Source organism: Mandrillus leucophaeus, unplaced genomic scaffold (assembly GCF_000951045.1).
Source record: "Mandrillus leucophaeus isolate KB7577 unplaced genomic scaffold, Mleu.le_1.0 Scaffold714, whole genome shotgun sequence".
Lineage (NCBI taxonomy): Eukaryota > Metazoa > Chordata > Mammalia > Primates > Cercopithecidae > Mandrillus > Mandrillus leucophaeus.
In genome coordinates this window covers 323,272-337,929 of record NW_012107742.1, presented here as the reverse complement: position 1 = coordinate 337,929, position 14,658 = coordinate 323,272, and the positions used below count along the sequence as shown (strand labels likewise).

Genomic DNA, 14,658 nt, shown 5'->3' with positions numbered 1-14,658 from the left:
CCCCTGGCCATGATTTTAAGACAGATGACAGGCAGGAATCGTCTGTGAGGGAACCAGATGAAATGAAAACCAAAACCACATCGTATTTCTTAGAGTTTTTTGGCCTAGAGTCTAGTTTGTCCTGCTGAGCCCAGAACCTGCTGTTCCCAAGACTCCTTCCGCATTCCCCTGGGCCCAAGTTTTGTGCTCCAGGGAAATTTCAAAAGCTCTGTGACAGGGAAATGTCTCAGCTCCATGGAGCTCTCACAGGAAATAATGCCACTGGCAACAGCTTGGAGAAAACAATTTTTTCTTAGTCTAAAAGTTACCCCAGGCCAAGCGCGGTGGCTCACGCCTGTAATCCCAGCACTTTGGGAGGCTGAGGCGGGCGGATCACAAGGTCAGGAGATCGAGACCATCCTGGCTAACACGGTGAAACCCCGTCTCTACTAAAAATATAAAAAAATTAGCCAGGCGCAATGGTGGGCGCCTGTAGTCCCAGCCACTCAGGAGGCTGAGGCAGGAGAATAGCGTGAACCTGGGAGGCGGAGTTTGCAGTGAGCAGAGATCGCACCACTGCAGTCTGGCCTGGGTGAAAGAGTGAGACTTCCGTCTCAAAAATAAATAAATAAATAAATAAATGAATAAAATAAAATAAAAGTTACCCCAGAATTAAAATACTCAGGACCCCAGAAGAACAAAATTGTTAGACAGAAGACACAAGACAATCGTGGCTGTGGTTGTAGGAACCACCCAACAGCCTAGAAAACTTTATTAAGACTTTATTGCTTATGCAGTTAAAGAGACACTGATTGAGCTACAGGTTTCCTGTACCTGGTCTCAGGTCACTCTGTGCAGAGCTTCCCCAGGCTGTTGGGAGCTGGGAGACTGCTAGGCAGGGGCAGGACCCAGAGTGGGAAGCATGGTACCTCCCAGGAGCCTCAGAGTGGGTAGCAGGCTTCAAGACAGCCCTCAGAGTGAACAGAGAGGTCAGGAGTGTCGGCTTAAGCCAGGGCCCAGGGGCTACATTCCCTGAGATGAGTCAAGCCCAGCCCTCTCTGGGGTTTCCAGAACAAAGGCTAGGTGTGGGGAGCAGCACTGTGGAAAGGGCAGGGAGCATGTCTCTAGGCATTGCTGGAACTGGGGGAAATTGTCAAAGTGGCTGGGGTAATGGTTGTATAATCTGTGGCAACAGGGCCTTCTTGCATGAAAGTGGGTATCTCTTATGGAAGAGTCATGCACCATGGCTGGGCTGGAGCGGCCAGCTCCAGTGGCTACTGTAGGCAGTAGCCACTGTTGGGTGACTAAAGTAGGCAAGCAAAGTCACCTGTTGCCCACACCCCACTTTCATCAACTCTGTTCATGCAGGACAAGGCAGGGAGCTGCCCATCAAGGATGGGGTCACTTCTCAGGCCTAGGTATTGATGTTACCTTAATTCTTTAGTCTGGAAGGACTTGGTTGGGGTGGGGGATGGTAAGCATTTCCTTAACCAAACTCACTCTTCACATCTCCTAGGGGTACCCCTTCATCCACCGATCTCCAGAGAATAACCTGGCTGCTCTCACTTCTCCAGCTTTTCTCACAAGGCACTTGTTACAGGGCTGCTGATGGGAGGGGGAGGAAGGCTGGGAGAGGGGTCTGGTGGAGGCGCCCAATCTACAGGGTCCGGAATCAGGGTGGAAGTTGTCAGGGACTAGCGGCTACCATAGTACAGGCGCATGGCCAGGCCAATGAGTAATGTGGCCAGGAAGAAGGCGGCTGTGAGCTGCAGCCGTAGCAGGACTGCTGAGAGCACGGCGTTGACCACCAGTGAGCAGGACACCACAAAGAGGCGTGTGATGCTGCTGCCGTGCTTCATGACAGCGGACATGAGCAGTCCATTTAGTGCCTGGCTCAGCACTACGAGTGCTGCCCATCCTGAGAAACCTTCCAGAAGGCCTGGGCCGGGGCCGCCGCCAGCATGCAGACCTAGATTCAGGAGCACACCAAAAGTGTAGAGGAAGAGGTTCTGAAGTGCCAGGGGCAGCCGCTGTCGCTTCATGAGCAGCTCTGTGTACACTGAAGACAAGCCTGAGATGAGGCAGTACAGGATGAGGAGCAGGAGGCCCAGCGGAGTGATATGCAGGGGCATGGGGCTTGCAGCAGCTGCTGGAGAGGGACTGGGAACGGTGTTCCCAGGAACTTGAAGGCCGCCTGCTGCACAGCAGGCCCCCGCAGCCATCAGCAGCAGCAGCGCTAACACCTGACGCACAGAGAGGCGGTGCCGGAGGCAGAGGCAGTAGAGCACAGCCGTGCTTCCAATCTTGAGATTGCTCAGCACTTGGTAGGTGCTGGGGTCCATGTAACGCTGAAGATAGATCACTAGGTTGTTGTTAGCGCCATACAGCAAGGCTGATACTGCGAAGGGAGCAGCCTGGCGCCAGGGTGGGGCCCCCTGGGGCCATGCTTGCCAGCCTACCAGAAGGGAGAAGGCGCATAACAGTAGCTTGGTCAGCTCAGTCAGCAGCACGGCTGAGGAGGGTCGGAAGGGCACTCGGCCGTCCACATGGCACAGTGCCAGCAATGGGGCGTGGGCACCATACATGGCAGTGGATAGGAGTAGCATCAGGGTCCAGCGGGCCTGCCTGGGATGGCCCAGGCCCGGCATACCCCCATCCTCTACACTCATACCCACACCAGACCCTGGGTGACTAAGGGGCAGCAGGGATTGCAACACGTTTGGGGAAAATCAAGTTACGGAGCCAGCTACCAGGAAGGAGGAGCTGTGGAACATTGCCAGAGAGAATACTGAGGATCAGAGGCATCTACCAACCCCACAGTCAGGGCTTGAAGAATAAGGGGCTGGTAGTCCTTGAAGTCACAATCTTGGGGCCAGTCCCATGGAGTTAGGAAGGGGAAGAAGGAATCCAGGGTGCAGGCTGAGGAACTGCTGTTCACAATCTGCAGGAAGGGAGGCAAGGATGAAGGTGGCAGGAAAGTTGGAGATAGCAAATGGATGACAGCTGGGGAATTCAGATAAAGTGTCTCCAGCTGAAGGCTGAGCTGCTCATCCTGCCTCTTCCATGGCACCTAGAGCTAGTCCGGCCCCTTGCGTAGCGACTGCAAATAGTCCCTTAATGTCTTCTCCACGTTGGGCACAGCATATGCCTGAGCCGCATAGATGCCAGTGCAGGTGCCCACAGCAAAGCCCAATACTGCTGATGCCCTCAGTTTGGCCACCACATAGCCAGCCAGGAATCCCTTGAGGAACGGAGAAGACAACAGCGAGCCATCCTGCAGAGAAAAATGCAGAATGAAACTTAGCTAGGCTCTTCCCTGACTCTGTCCAGGGGCTACTCAAGCTGGGATTAGAGCATTCCACCACCAACTCCTCCTCACCCTGGACAACCGTGGTATTTTCTCCAGATTTTTCCCAAGGTTCTGGGGCCAGAAAAAGAACCTAGCAGTTCTGATCACACAATCTCAGAACCCTGGGGTCAGAAAGCTCCAACCATAGAACTCCACTGCCACACAAGGTCAGAGATGCTCCTAGCCCTGCAGGTTTCTCCAGCTTCATTTCCTAGCATGCTCCCCAACTACTGTAGCCAAATGGACCTCCTTTCACCCCTCATGTTTATAATGCTACTTCCTATCACGAGGCTTTTACATATGCTGTTCTATCTGCCTGGAATGTTCTTTCCTTCCCTCTTCACCTACTTAACCTCTACTTAAGATATTAGTTCATGTGTCATTCAGAAAAATTGTCCTTAGGATGCCTGAGAACAGGCCCTCAATAATCATTTGCTGAATAAATCTCTACCATTCATTTAACACTCTCAAGAGCATGTTGGGCAATAAAGCCTAAGGCAGGGGTGGGGTGGGACAGTCCTTACCTGGCCCACTCCACTGTTGACTTCGTCTTCCACACGCCGCTGCAGGCGTTCCAGCTGGTTCTTGAGAAATGCCAGGTCCTTAAGCTTAGGCAGAGAATCCTAGGACAAGCGAGACTCCAGCAGTCTGACTCAGCCCCACCCCTTGCTCAATTCCATCAGAAGCTGGGAATTGGGAGGGGATGGGGTGAGCCAGAAAGACCTTTTCCTATAAAAGCTTCCTGAGATGGCAGTGGCAACAGAAGAAAAGCATTGAAAAGCACAGAATTCAAATGAGGGCCAGGAAGGGACTGACAGATGGAATCTGGACCAGTAACTTACATCAACCTCAACAAGAATTTTACATAGCAAGCAGTATGTAGGAAAGGCAGGAGGGACAGCTAGGGACTGGTCCATCAGGAAAGCACTACTGACTCCATTATGAGCTCGAAAGTCGTGACCAGTCTGTCTTGGCTACTATGTTCTAGTGCCTGACATTTAGTAAATGTGTGGGTAATGCTGAGCTTGTAGACCAATGGTGAGTAATGGACGGAGGCAGTTTCCTGGACAATTTGATTGTCTTGGTTCCTGGATGGGCTTCACTTCTTTCTTCCCAAGGCCATCCCAAACTGAATATGAGTGACTGGATGTGAGTGAGAATGACAAAAAAGACTGTCGGCAAGTGCGTAAGTAAATGGACTGAGTGATTTTGATCTCATGTAGGTATGAAATTCAGAGTGTATGCAAGGGAGTGTTTGAACGAGGGTGGTGTGAGTGTCCGTGTAATTGGAAACATCGTGTCACTGGGAAGAAAATTTCGGGAAGTAGGGAATAGGGTAAAGTGAGGAGTGTTTAAGGGTGAATGTTTTTGAGTCTGTGCTAGTAAGTGGGGTTCGTGATGGTTCCCAGGAGGGTACATCTGGGGGATCCACGGCTCCTCCCACCTCGCCGAATGCTCTCCCCACACCACTCCACACTGTTGAGGCAGCTGACAGCAGCCTCAGAAGAAACAAGGGACATCCTCACTCCTGAGCCGCTCCAGAGTCGCTTCTCCCCGGAACTAAAAAGGTCAAGGAGAAGACCACGCCCGGCTGCAGATCACCCCCACGGCCACTCACCTTGTCATCCGCCATCTTCCCAGCCGAACTTGTTGCGCAGGCGCATCCCCGCCTCCCTCATGCAGACTGCCCCGGCCATCTTTACTGAGGGCGAAGGCACTTCCGGAGCATTTTTGGAACGGGTGAGGCCCTTTCCTAGTGGCCGAGCCCGCCTCTCCCAGATACTTCCACGTGACCCCCTCCGGTCGAGTCTCAGGCTGAGTGTGAGCGCACTCACTACCCGGGAGCGATGATCTCACTCGTGCGCGAGTGCGCGCGGCGCATGTCCGGTGTGTCGGTCTTCTGGCGCCTGATGAGTTCATAGTCGTGCGGTGTCAGCGGTTTCGGTGGCGTTCTTGGGTCACCCCCAGACCCACACACGGAAATACGCACCCATTCGGGGATCCAGACGACCGTTTACACGCACCACACCTGGGCGGGCTGTGAGGCTTAGGCCCTCCTCCGGGACCGGCCAGTGTCCCGCCCTGTGTCCCGCCCCGTATTTGTGCGGCGCCAGCTGGCCCGGCAGCCTGCGGCGCAGAGAGGCTGGGCTTGCAGGCGCAGTAGCTCCGGAGGTCGCGCTGGACTGAGAGTGCGGGCCGGCAGAGGCTGGCGGGGAGCGGCCGGGGTTATGCTGGGCAAGGATTACATGCTGGCCATCATTCTGGTCAACTGCGATGGTGTGCACGGAGGGGCCCGGTGGGAAGACCAGGAGCTTAGGGAGGACGAGGGAATCCGAAAGACCAGTCTGGGGCTCAAAGACAGGGTCGGGGATACCTCTCTGTGTAGGGACCAGGGGGCGAATGAACCCGATCTTTACATGTGATGTCTTCAAGATTGAGGAGCTTGGATCTTCAGCCTAAGAACTGACCCAGTTTGGGGATGGAGAGAGGATTATGACAGCATGTTATTCTGAACTCACAAATAATATGCTCCCTCCTCTCTAATCCGGTGTTCCTGTAGATGACTTGTGGGGGGACCAGAGTCTGGAGGGGGAGCCTGGCTTGCCTCCTGGCTGGAGGAAGATCCACGATGCTGCAGGTACTTACTATTGGCATGTACCCAGCGGTAGCACCCAGTGGCAGCGCCCAGCCTGGGAACTAGGAGATGCGGAGGACCCAGGCACGGTAGGTGGAATGTGAGGAGGAGGTCTGAGCCCGTGTGTGGACCCAGGTCTGCTGTTACACTGACTAACCCCCACTCTACAGGGAACGGAGGGGATTTGGGGACTGCGGCCCCTCAAAGGGAGATCCTTCTCCAGCCTGGAGAGCTCACTGGACCGGAGGTAACGAGTGGCCCAGGCAAAATGAAAGGCTTGGGGTTCCATGGTGTTCAAAAACGCAGCTGGACCCATGGTCTGCTTTCCACCCCAGGTTTTGGATTCTGTCACATGTTTTGGGTTCTGTTGTGTTCTTGGCTCTGTCCCAAGTTCTTAACTGTCAGTATTTTAAGTTTTATCCCTTGTTCTAAACTCTTGTTTGTAGCTACATGTTTTTCATATTCTTGGTCCTAACTTATGTTCTAGACCCTGGCCATTAGGTCCTCTGTTCTAGGATCTCTTGTCCCACTTTGGGGTTCTGGTCCACATATTGAACCCTGCTCCATTTTGTGACTTTTATTTTTTATTTTTTGAGATGGAGTCTCACTCTGTCACCCAGGTTGGAGTGCAGTGGCGCGATCTTGGCTCACTGCAACCTCCGCCTCCCAGGTTCAAGTGATTCTCCTCCCTTAGCCTCCTGAGTAGCTGAAACTACAGGCACATGCCACCATGCCCGGCTAATTTTTGTATTTTTAGTAGAGATGGGGTTTCACCATGTTGGCCAGGATGGTCTCGATACCCTGACCTCGTGATCCACCCATCTCAGCCTCCCAAAGTGCTGGGGTTACAGGCGTGAGCCACTGCACCCAGCCTTGTGACTTTTATTCTATGTCCTGTGTCTGGGTTGTGTCCTGAATTTTCCCTCAAATTCTAAGTCACACTTTATGTTATGTTAATATGTCCTGGGCTCTACCCTGCTCTGTTTTTATATTTCTGGTGCTATATTCTGGGTCTTGTTCCTCATCCTGTGCTTATCAATTAGTCTAGGCCTCACCAGTGTCCCTACTGTAGGAAATGTGGTCCTCTTAACACCTCTGCTCTGTTTCAGTAACTCTCTGTCCTGGTGTGGTGAGGAATCCTACATCCAGAACATGGAGCCAGGGGCTAAGGTAGTGACTTGGACCTGAGGGCATTGGGAGGTCCCAAGGGAAAGACAAGGGTGGGATTGGACTGAGCAGAGGTGATCAAGGGTGAAGATAAGGAGTTTGTATTGTGGCACCTGCCACCCTGCTCCATCCTTATTCATTCCTGTCCCTTTCCCCAACTTGTCAGTGCTTTGCAGTACGCTCTCTGGGCTGGGTAGAGGTACCTGAAGAGGACCTGGCACCGGGGAAGAGCAGTATTGCAGTCAATAACTGCATCCAGCAGCTGGCCCAGACCCGCAGCGGGAGCCAGCCTCTAGATGGTGCCTGGGGTGAGGTGAGTTGGCTCGGCCCCTCAATGGGTTGGGCCCAGGGCCCAGCAGAGGTAGCTATCCCTGAATTGCCTATTTCTCATGGCAGTGACCTTTATCTGAGCTCTGAGCTGACCTCTGCCCTTGGCAGGGCCAGAACATGCTGATGATCCTGAAGAAGGATGCCATGAGCCTAGTGAATCCCCTGGACCACAGTCTGATCCACTGCCAGCCTCTGGTGCACATCCGTGTGTGGGGCGTGGGGAGCTCCAAGGGCCGGTGAGGATGCCTACATCCCCCAAGCGAGAGCTCGTCTCCCTCCCTGCTGCAGGCTGTGATCCCCACTGATGCTGATCACCAGTACTTGAACCCTGGACACAGATCCTCTGATGTGGACCCAGGACTGCTTCCCCTGCCTGGTCCAGCCCTGGTTGGGGAGGGTGGGCCCAGCTCAGCAGGGACAAATGGGGGAGAGTCCAAGAGACTGGGCTGATTCCCTTCTGTGCTCCCACATGCTTCCGGAACAGTGACAGGTGAGTGAAAACCAGGTATCCTGAGCCCCATTCCTGACCTTCCTACTCCATCCCTGCCATATCCCTAGCCTGACTTTCCAGCCTCCTGCAGGCTCCTGCCTCTAACCAGCCTCTACCCCAGCCCCATCTCTGCCCCTGCTAGGGACTTCGCTTTTGTGGCAAGTGACAAAGATAGCTGTATGCTCAAGTGCCATGTGTTTCGCTGTGATGTCCCTGCCAAGGTCATTGCCAGTGCCCTACATGGGCTTTGTGCCCAGGTAAGGGTCAGGGGTGGGGCAGGGAATGTGGGTAAGGGGTTGGGTCTGAAGCTTCCAAGGTAGTTGGGGTGGTATTGGCCCTTTTACCCTAATTCCCCTCTCTCCCTGTGGCTCATGCTGGCTTCATTGTGTTTTAGATCTTGTCAGAGCGAGTAGGGGTCAGTGTTGATGCCTCTTGCTGCTCTCCAGACCCCATCTCCCCTGAAGACCTGCCACGGCAAGGTATGGGAAGGGGAGTCCCGCATTGCTGCATTGGGCTGCTTTGGTGCCGCTTTGTGGGTAGGCAATTTCTGGTTATTTAGTACTTCTGTGGATAAATTTCTGAGGGTCTGGTCTCAGGGATCCCAAGCCACGAGTTGGAGGAGCATCTGTGAGCCTTTTCTTCTATCAGCACCAGCTCTGACCTGAGTCCTGGCCATTCAGAAGGGTGGGGAAAATGGTAATTGAGAGAGCTGCCAGGCTGACTTGGTGTGTATATTTCAGTGGAGCTGCTGGATGCAGTAAGCCAAGCTGCTCAGAAGTATGAAGCACTGTACATGGGGACACTGCCAGTCACCAAAGCCATGGGTGAGGACTGAGGGGGCTGCATATGGTGGGCTGTGTGAGGCAAGGGGAAGGTGAGTGAAGTGGGGCCCACTACCATTTCTCAGAGTCCTCCCATGGCCTTGTTATGGCGCCTGGGATCTACCAGCCTTCCCAACTCAGAATTCTAAGCCTTGCCCCAACTATCCTATTCCCTATCTCTGAATCCCAAGTCAGTGAGAGGGGGCTAGACACTCCCTGCAGACTCTTTCTTTTACAACTGGGAGACATGCTGGGCATGTTCCCCCAGGCATGGATGTGCTGAACGAGGCCATTGGTACCCTCACCACCAGGGGGGACCGGAATGCCTGGGTCCCAACCATGCTCAGTGTGTCTGACTCTCTCATGACTGCACACCCCATTCAGGTATCAGAAGAGGGTGAAGTTGGGGGCTTTGGAGGGGTGAGCAGGGATGCTGAGGGGTCACTGCTTGCTGCCGGAAAAGTTCAGTGGGTCTGGCCAGTGCTTGGCCCCCTAGTGACTAGGCCTGGTGTGGGCAGGCAGAGGCCAGTACAGAGGAGGAGCCATTGTGGCAGTGCCCTGTGCGCCTTGTGACATTTATTGGTGTTGGCCGCGACCCACACACCTTTGGCCTCATCGCTGACCTGGGTCGTCAGAGCTTCCAGTGCGCAGCCTTCTGGTGCCAGCCCCATGCAGGGGGACTCTCCGAAGCTGTGCAGGCTGCCTGTATGGTGAGTCATGGGTGGGAATGGGTGGGTGGGATTGCCCTGCAGCTGCTCTCCGCTGTTTACTGGGGCTCAGGGTTGGCAGCCTCTTTAGAGATCACAAACCTGGGCTGATTCTGCATCATTAATGTTTTGGCCCTCATGTTGTTTTTAGTAAGTTTTAATTAGTTGCCAATACTTAAAGGCCAGGACATTTCACATAATAATCGCTATTCTTGTTTTTCTTAAAATATCAAGAGCTCTGGCACTCAGTTCACACGTGTAAATGTGAACATGCAGCCAGAGTTGTGCAGAAGCTGTGCCCTAAAGAGTTGGCATTGTTCCTGTTTGTCCCATTTAGGTTTATTTCCTGGCATCTGTGGGCATTTGACTGTGGGTTGCTTACACTTTGTTAGTTCAGTTTGCTCATTCATTCAACAAATATGAGTGCCTACAGGGTCCCAGGCACCATAGTTGACCCTGAGAATTTAGTGTTATAGAGGGCACAGCCCTTGCCTTCGCAAAACACTTAGGATAGTGCCAAGATAGACCAGAAATAAGTTGTACACTGCTGGTTAATGGAAGAGGTGGCCCCTTTAGGGGTCAGGAAGGCTACCTGTAAGAGGTGATAGAAAACTGACAGTCCAAGAGGGAAGTTAGCCAGGTGAAGTGGAGTGGGCAGGTGTACCAAGCACAGGGAACCTTAGCTGTGAAGGTGAGAGATATTAGTGGATGAGAGTAGCTGAAAGAATCTAGTGTATCTGGCATGCAAGGGGGATGTAGTAAGAGATGAGATCAGAGAGAATGACAGAAGCCAGGTTATGGGGGACCTCATAGGTCAGGGTGATGAGTTTATCTGGAGGCACTAGGAATCACTGAAGCCCCACAGTGAAGTCAGGGTTATGTATTAGGATGATCACTTAAGCTATAGTATGGGTAAAGATTTGGAGGACATGAGAGGAGGTAGGAAGGCCAATTAGGACGCCTTTGAGCCATTCAGATGAGATGACTGGGAGCAGTTGCATTGGGGCTGGAGTTTGAGTTGTACACCCTTACCCTCAACTAGGGAATCTGCTTTGCCAGGGACTAGTCCCCACCAGTGAGAGATGGAAAAGAGCCAACATAGTGGTACATGTAATGAAGAGTTCAGGCTCTGCAATCAGAGAACTAGGTTTGAATGCCATTTCTGCCTTTCTCTGGCTGTGTGACCTTGGGCAAGTCATATACTCTCTGAATCTCAATTTCCTCATTTGCAAAACAGGGATAATAACCCCTCATAAATAACTGAATTATACAAAACACTTAGCACTTAGCCCGCCCTCCTTAAGTGTCTGATACAGTTTTATGATTTTGTTATTGAGCTACCTGGGAATGCTCTAGAAACTCCACATGTGGCCGACTACCAACCTTGTTACCAGACAGAAGCTTTGGCCAGTTCCCTGTCCAGCAGAAGCTTTCAGGGAGTCTAGGGGCAGAAAGTAGCTGGATCCTCACATTCCCCTTCTCCCTAGGTTCAGTACCAGAAGTGTCTTGTGGCCTCTGCAGCTCGAGGCAAGGCCTGGGGTGCCCAGGCCCGTGCCCGCCTGCGGCTCAAGCGGACCAGCTCCATGGATTCCCCAGGAGGTCCCCTGCCCCTCCCCCTGCTCAAAGGAGGGGTTGGCGGTGCAGGGGCAACCCCTCGAAAGCGGGGTGTCTTCTCTTTTCTTGATGCCTTCCGGCTGAAACCCTCTCTGCTCCACATGCCCTAAACTTATCTGGGAAGGCTGGGGAAGGAGGCTCTGGGTCCATGCCTAACTCTGTACCCTTTTATTCCTCAAGGCCTATAGCCTGTCACCCCTTGAAGCCTTCCTTCTCTGCCTGTCCCTCTGATCCTTGTCCACTGTCTGTTTATTGCCCAATTTATTGTTTATATGGATGACTGGAAGGCACTGCACCACAATGTAGGACCCTGACTTCCCTTTCCTTGGGTCCTTGTGTTCCTTGCCCCTGTCCAACCCTGGACAGTTGGCTCTACCTCAGTAACACTTTATAGCAAAATCAGTGCAAATAAAAATCCCTCAGTGACCTCACTGGATGTGAGTATATTGGGCCTGGGACAGGGCTGGGGGCTAACAGCCTGTGTGAGATGAGCGTCTTTGTGTCTGTGCTTGATGTTGGTGGCTCTCTGTAGTCACATGACAGCATGGGTGTGATGGAGATCTGACTTCATTCATTCAACAAACATATTTTCTAAGGAGTTCCCTGTGCCACGCACTAAGCTGGGCACTGGGGATGTAATAAAATAGGCAAAGTCCCACCTTCTGAGACTGTCAGGGAAATGAACAAGAGTCAAATTTAAGACAGAAGATGTGATGTAATATAATTAGGAAATCTTAGAGGGTTGTAGGGTTGTGGGAGCTCAAGTAAGACACTTAACCTGGCCTGAGACATTCCAGAAGGCCTCCTGAAGAACTGACATCTGAGCTGAGAATTGAAGGAAGATGAGTACTAGTTAGTGAGGCTACCTGAGGTGAATGTGGAGATTGTGCAGGGCAATGCAAGAGAAGACTGTAGAAGTCAACCTGGCTAGATCGCAGCGGGGCGTATGTGGGGCAGGAGCTTCTGGTTGTTCGAACTTGCTCCTGAGAGGATGAGGGCTCCTAGAGCGCTGGCTCCTGGACAACAACTTCCTTTGGTGCCTTGTGACCGGGCCCTGATGGTTCATTAGATGGAGCCTTCGAGTCTTAGGGAGTTGCCGCAGGGTCCCCACAGCAGCTCCCGACGGCTGTGAACGATCATCCATCCTCCAGGGCTCCCGGCAACCCGCCTGGCCTGGGACGCGGCTCAACTGTGAGCGGCCGTCCCGGAAATGACGCGCTGCCCCGCTGGCCAAGCGGAAATGGAGATGGCTGAGCTGTACGTGAAGCCGGGTGAGCGCGGCCGACTGGCTAGGGCACTAGGTCCTCGCCCCGGCCTAGGCTGGGGGCGGTTGCGGCGCGGAGTCTGGACCCTCTGTCTCCCCCAGCCCCAATATGAACTATCAGTGGAGTTCCGGGCTCGCTTCACACATCCCTCGCCTCCGCAGGCAACAAGGAGCGCGGCTGGAACGACCCGCCGCAGTTCTCATACGGGCTGCAGACCCAGGCCAGCGGACACAGGCGCTCGCTGCTCACCAAGAGGGTCGCCGCACCCCAGGATGGATCCCCCAGAGGTGCGTGGGGCCCCTGTGCTCGGAGACCGACGGGGAATGGGGTGGGGGGGGGGTGTAAGAGATAAGCCTGTCTGGAAGGCTTTTTTCTCTTCCCCGAGGGCTCCTTATGGAGAGAGATTATGGGGCTCCAGTAAAGGTCTCAGGGCAGGTGCTTTTCCGAGCCCCTTCTCTGCTGCTCAGGTTAATAAATGGTGTATTGATTTAAAAAGACTCTATTTTTTCATCCTAGGTGATCTCATCCAGACCCGTGGCTTTTAATATAGTTTTAATCCTCAAGTTATTTATCTTTGTTAACCTATACCTCTTCCCAGAACCTCATAGTGGCATATTCATTTGTCCATTCTGTCTTCACTTAGGTATATGATAATCATCAGACTTCACGGTTTTTCATTCATTTAATCACTATTATTTACTGAGCACTTACTATAAGTCAGGCACTGTTTAAGGGCCAACTAGACAGCAGTGAGAAAAAAGATCTCTGCTTTCAGGGAGTCCATGTTGCAGCACTGGAGATGGGCTGAAAGATTAAATAGTGGTGATGGTGCTACAGAAAAATAAGCGGTGATGTAATATGACTGGGTAACGAGGTGTCTGAGGGGCTGATATTTAAGCCACACAAAAAGCATTCCAAGCAAAAGAAACAGCTGCAAAAGGAATAAGTTTGGCCAATTCAGAGACTGATGAAATACAGAGTGGCTGGCTACAGCCACTTTGTAAACCAGGATAGTGGGCTTTGTAAACCAGGATAAGGAGTTTGTATTTTAGTCTACATAAAGTTGGAAGCCATTGAAAAGTTTAAAGTAGAGGAGAGCCACCTTTCCCCCTGAGAATTTTCCAGGCCATTAAATGGGCTGTGCTGTGGCCGCCATAAAGGGGCTCAGGTTTGGTTCTTTCAGTGGCCCTCCATTCTCCACACCCTTTTTGCTGTAGAAGAAGAATGATACAAGGCTTGGTTTCTTAAACTCAGCAGTATTGATAGGTTGTGGCCAGATAATTCTTTGTGAGGGACTTTCCTGTGTGTTTATCAGCAACTCTGACTTCTATCCAATAGATGCCAGTAGCATCCACCCAGTTGTGATAGCCAAAAGTGTTTCCAGACATTTGCCCTGTGGGCACTATCTTCCTAGCTTGAGAACCAGGGACTGATTGACATTTTGAAAAGATCATGGTCTGCTGTGTGAAAACAAGATTTTAGGGGAGTGGAAAGACAAATTACAGCTATTATGGTAATATAGGCAAGATTTAATGATTTGCATAAGGGTACTAGGAGTTAGATGGATATGAGATGGAGAAGGTCAGTAGGAATGAGTAGATTAGGAGGAATCCATATAACTAAAATTTTTTGCTTGATATAGGAAGACTGGGGGATAGTGGTTTTGGGGAGGGGGAGTTTTTTTGGGGGGCCCATGTGAAATTTAGGCTGTTATTTTTCGGGAAAAGTCTAAGCCAGAATTAGAGAAATAAGTCACCATTACAAGGATGGTATTTGATGTCATGCACTTGAATAAGGCCAGGGACAGAGCCGTAGGGCACTCTAGCATTTCAAGGTTGAGAAGGAATCATCAAAGGAGATTGGGAAGTGGCCAAAGAAGAAAATAGAAGAGGCCAGGCGCAGTGAGTCACGCCTGTAATCCCAGCACTTTGGGAGGCCAAGGCGGGCAGATCACCTGAGATAAGAAGTTCAAGACCAGCCTGGCCAACATGGTGAAACCCTGTCTACTAAAAATATAAAAATTAGTGGGGCCTGTAATACCAGCTACTTGGGAGGGTGAGGCAGGAGAAACGCTTGAACCTGGGAGGCGGAGGTTGCGGTCAGCCGACATCACGCCACTGCACTCCAGCCTGGGCGACAGAGCGAGATTCTGTGACAAAACCAAAACCAAAATAAAAAAATAGGAGAGTGTAGGCCGGGCGCGGTGGCTCAAGCCTGTAATCCCAGCACTTTGGGATGCCGAGATGGGTGGATCACGAGGTCAGGAGATCGAGACCATCCTGGCTAACACGGTGAAACCCC

General features: G+C 52.2%; 3 protein-coding genes across 7 annotated transcripts in view; 2 read left to right on the top strand and 1 right to left on the bottom strand.

Moving 5' to 3' along the window:
* Positions 1-710: 710 nt before the first annotated feature.
* SLC35A4 (solute carrier family 35, member A4) lies at positions 711-5,240 on the bottom strand. Of its 4 annotated transcripts, none has more exons than XM_011965049.1 (3): positions 4,947-5,240; positions 3,853-3,951; positions 711-3,253 (listed from the first exon to the last, which is right to left on the bottom strand). In XM_011965049.1, the coding sequence occupies exon 3, from the start codon at positions 2,646-2,648 to the stop codon at positions 1,674-1,676; it is 975 nt and encodes a 324-aa protein (XP_011820439.1). In that variant the 5' UTR covers positions 2,649-3,253; positions 3,853-3,951; positions 4,947-5,240; the 3' UTR covers positions 711-1,673. The 4 variants fall into 4 exon arrangements, with proteins under 4 accessions (XP_011820439.1, XP_011820440.1, XP_011820441.1 ...); XM_011965050.1 differs by having other exon boundaries at positions 3,853-4,070; positions 4,947-4,965; XM_011965051.1 differs by having other exon boundaries at positions 3,853-4,014; positions 4,947-4,962.
* APBB3 (amyloid beta (A4) precursor protein-binding, family B, member 3) overlaps positions 5,009-14,658 on the top strand; it is a 14,904-nt gene continuing 5,254 nt past the window's right edge. Inside the window, exons 1-14 of the mRNA XM_011965055.1 lie at positions 5,009-5,605; positions 5,889-6,052; positions 6,134-6,210; positions 7,073-7,133; positions 7,297-7,443; positions 7,569-7,696; positions 7,945-7,950; positions 8,093-8,207; positions 8,345-8,429; positions 8,691-8,774; positions 9,040-9,155; positions 9,290-9,481; positions 10,966-12,363; positions 12,459-12,644. Of these exons, the coding sequence (XP_011820445.1) occupies positions 5,557-5,605; positions 5,889-6,052; positions 6,134-6,210; positions 7,073-7,133; positions 7,297-7,443; positions 7,569-7,696; positions 7,945-7,950; positions 8,093-8,207; positions 8,345-8,429; positions 8,691-8,774; positions 9,040-9,155; positions 9,290-9,481; positions 10,966-11,202 (1,461 nt within the window). The 5' untranslated portion in view covers positions 5,009-5,556 and the 3' untranslated portion in view covers positions 11,203-12,363; positions 12,459-12,644. The remainder of the gene's footprint in view (positions 5,606-5,888; positions 6,053-6,133; positions 6,211-7,072; positions 7,134-7,296; positions 7,444-7,568; positions 7,697-7,944; positions 7,951-8,092; positions 8,208-8,344; positions 8,430-8,690; positions 8,775-9,039; positions 9,156-9,289; positions 9,482-10,965; positions 12,364-12,458; positions 12,645-14,658) is intronic.
* SRA1 (steroid receptor RNA activator 1) overlaps positions 11,481-14,658 on the top strand; it is an 8,432-nt gene continuing 5,254 nt past the window's right edge. Inside the window, exons 1-2 of one of the 2 annotated variants that reach the window (XM_011965053.1) lie at positions 11,481-12,363; positions 12,519-12,644. In XM_011965053.1, the coding sequence (XP_011820443.1) occupies positions 12,303-12,363; positions 12,519-12,644 (187 nt within the window). In that variant the 5' untranslated portion in view covers positions 11,481-12,302. Of the gene's footprint in view, positions 12,645-14,658 lie in introns of both variants that reach the window. The other variant, XM_011965054.1, reaches the window with a different exon arrangement.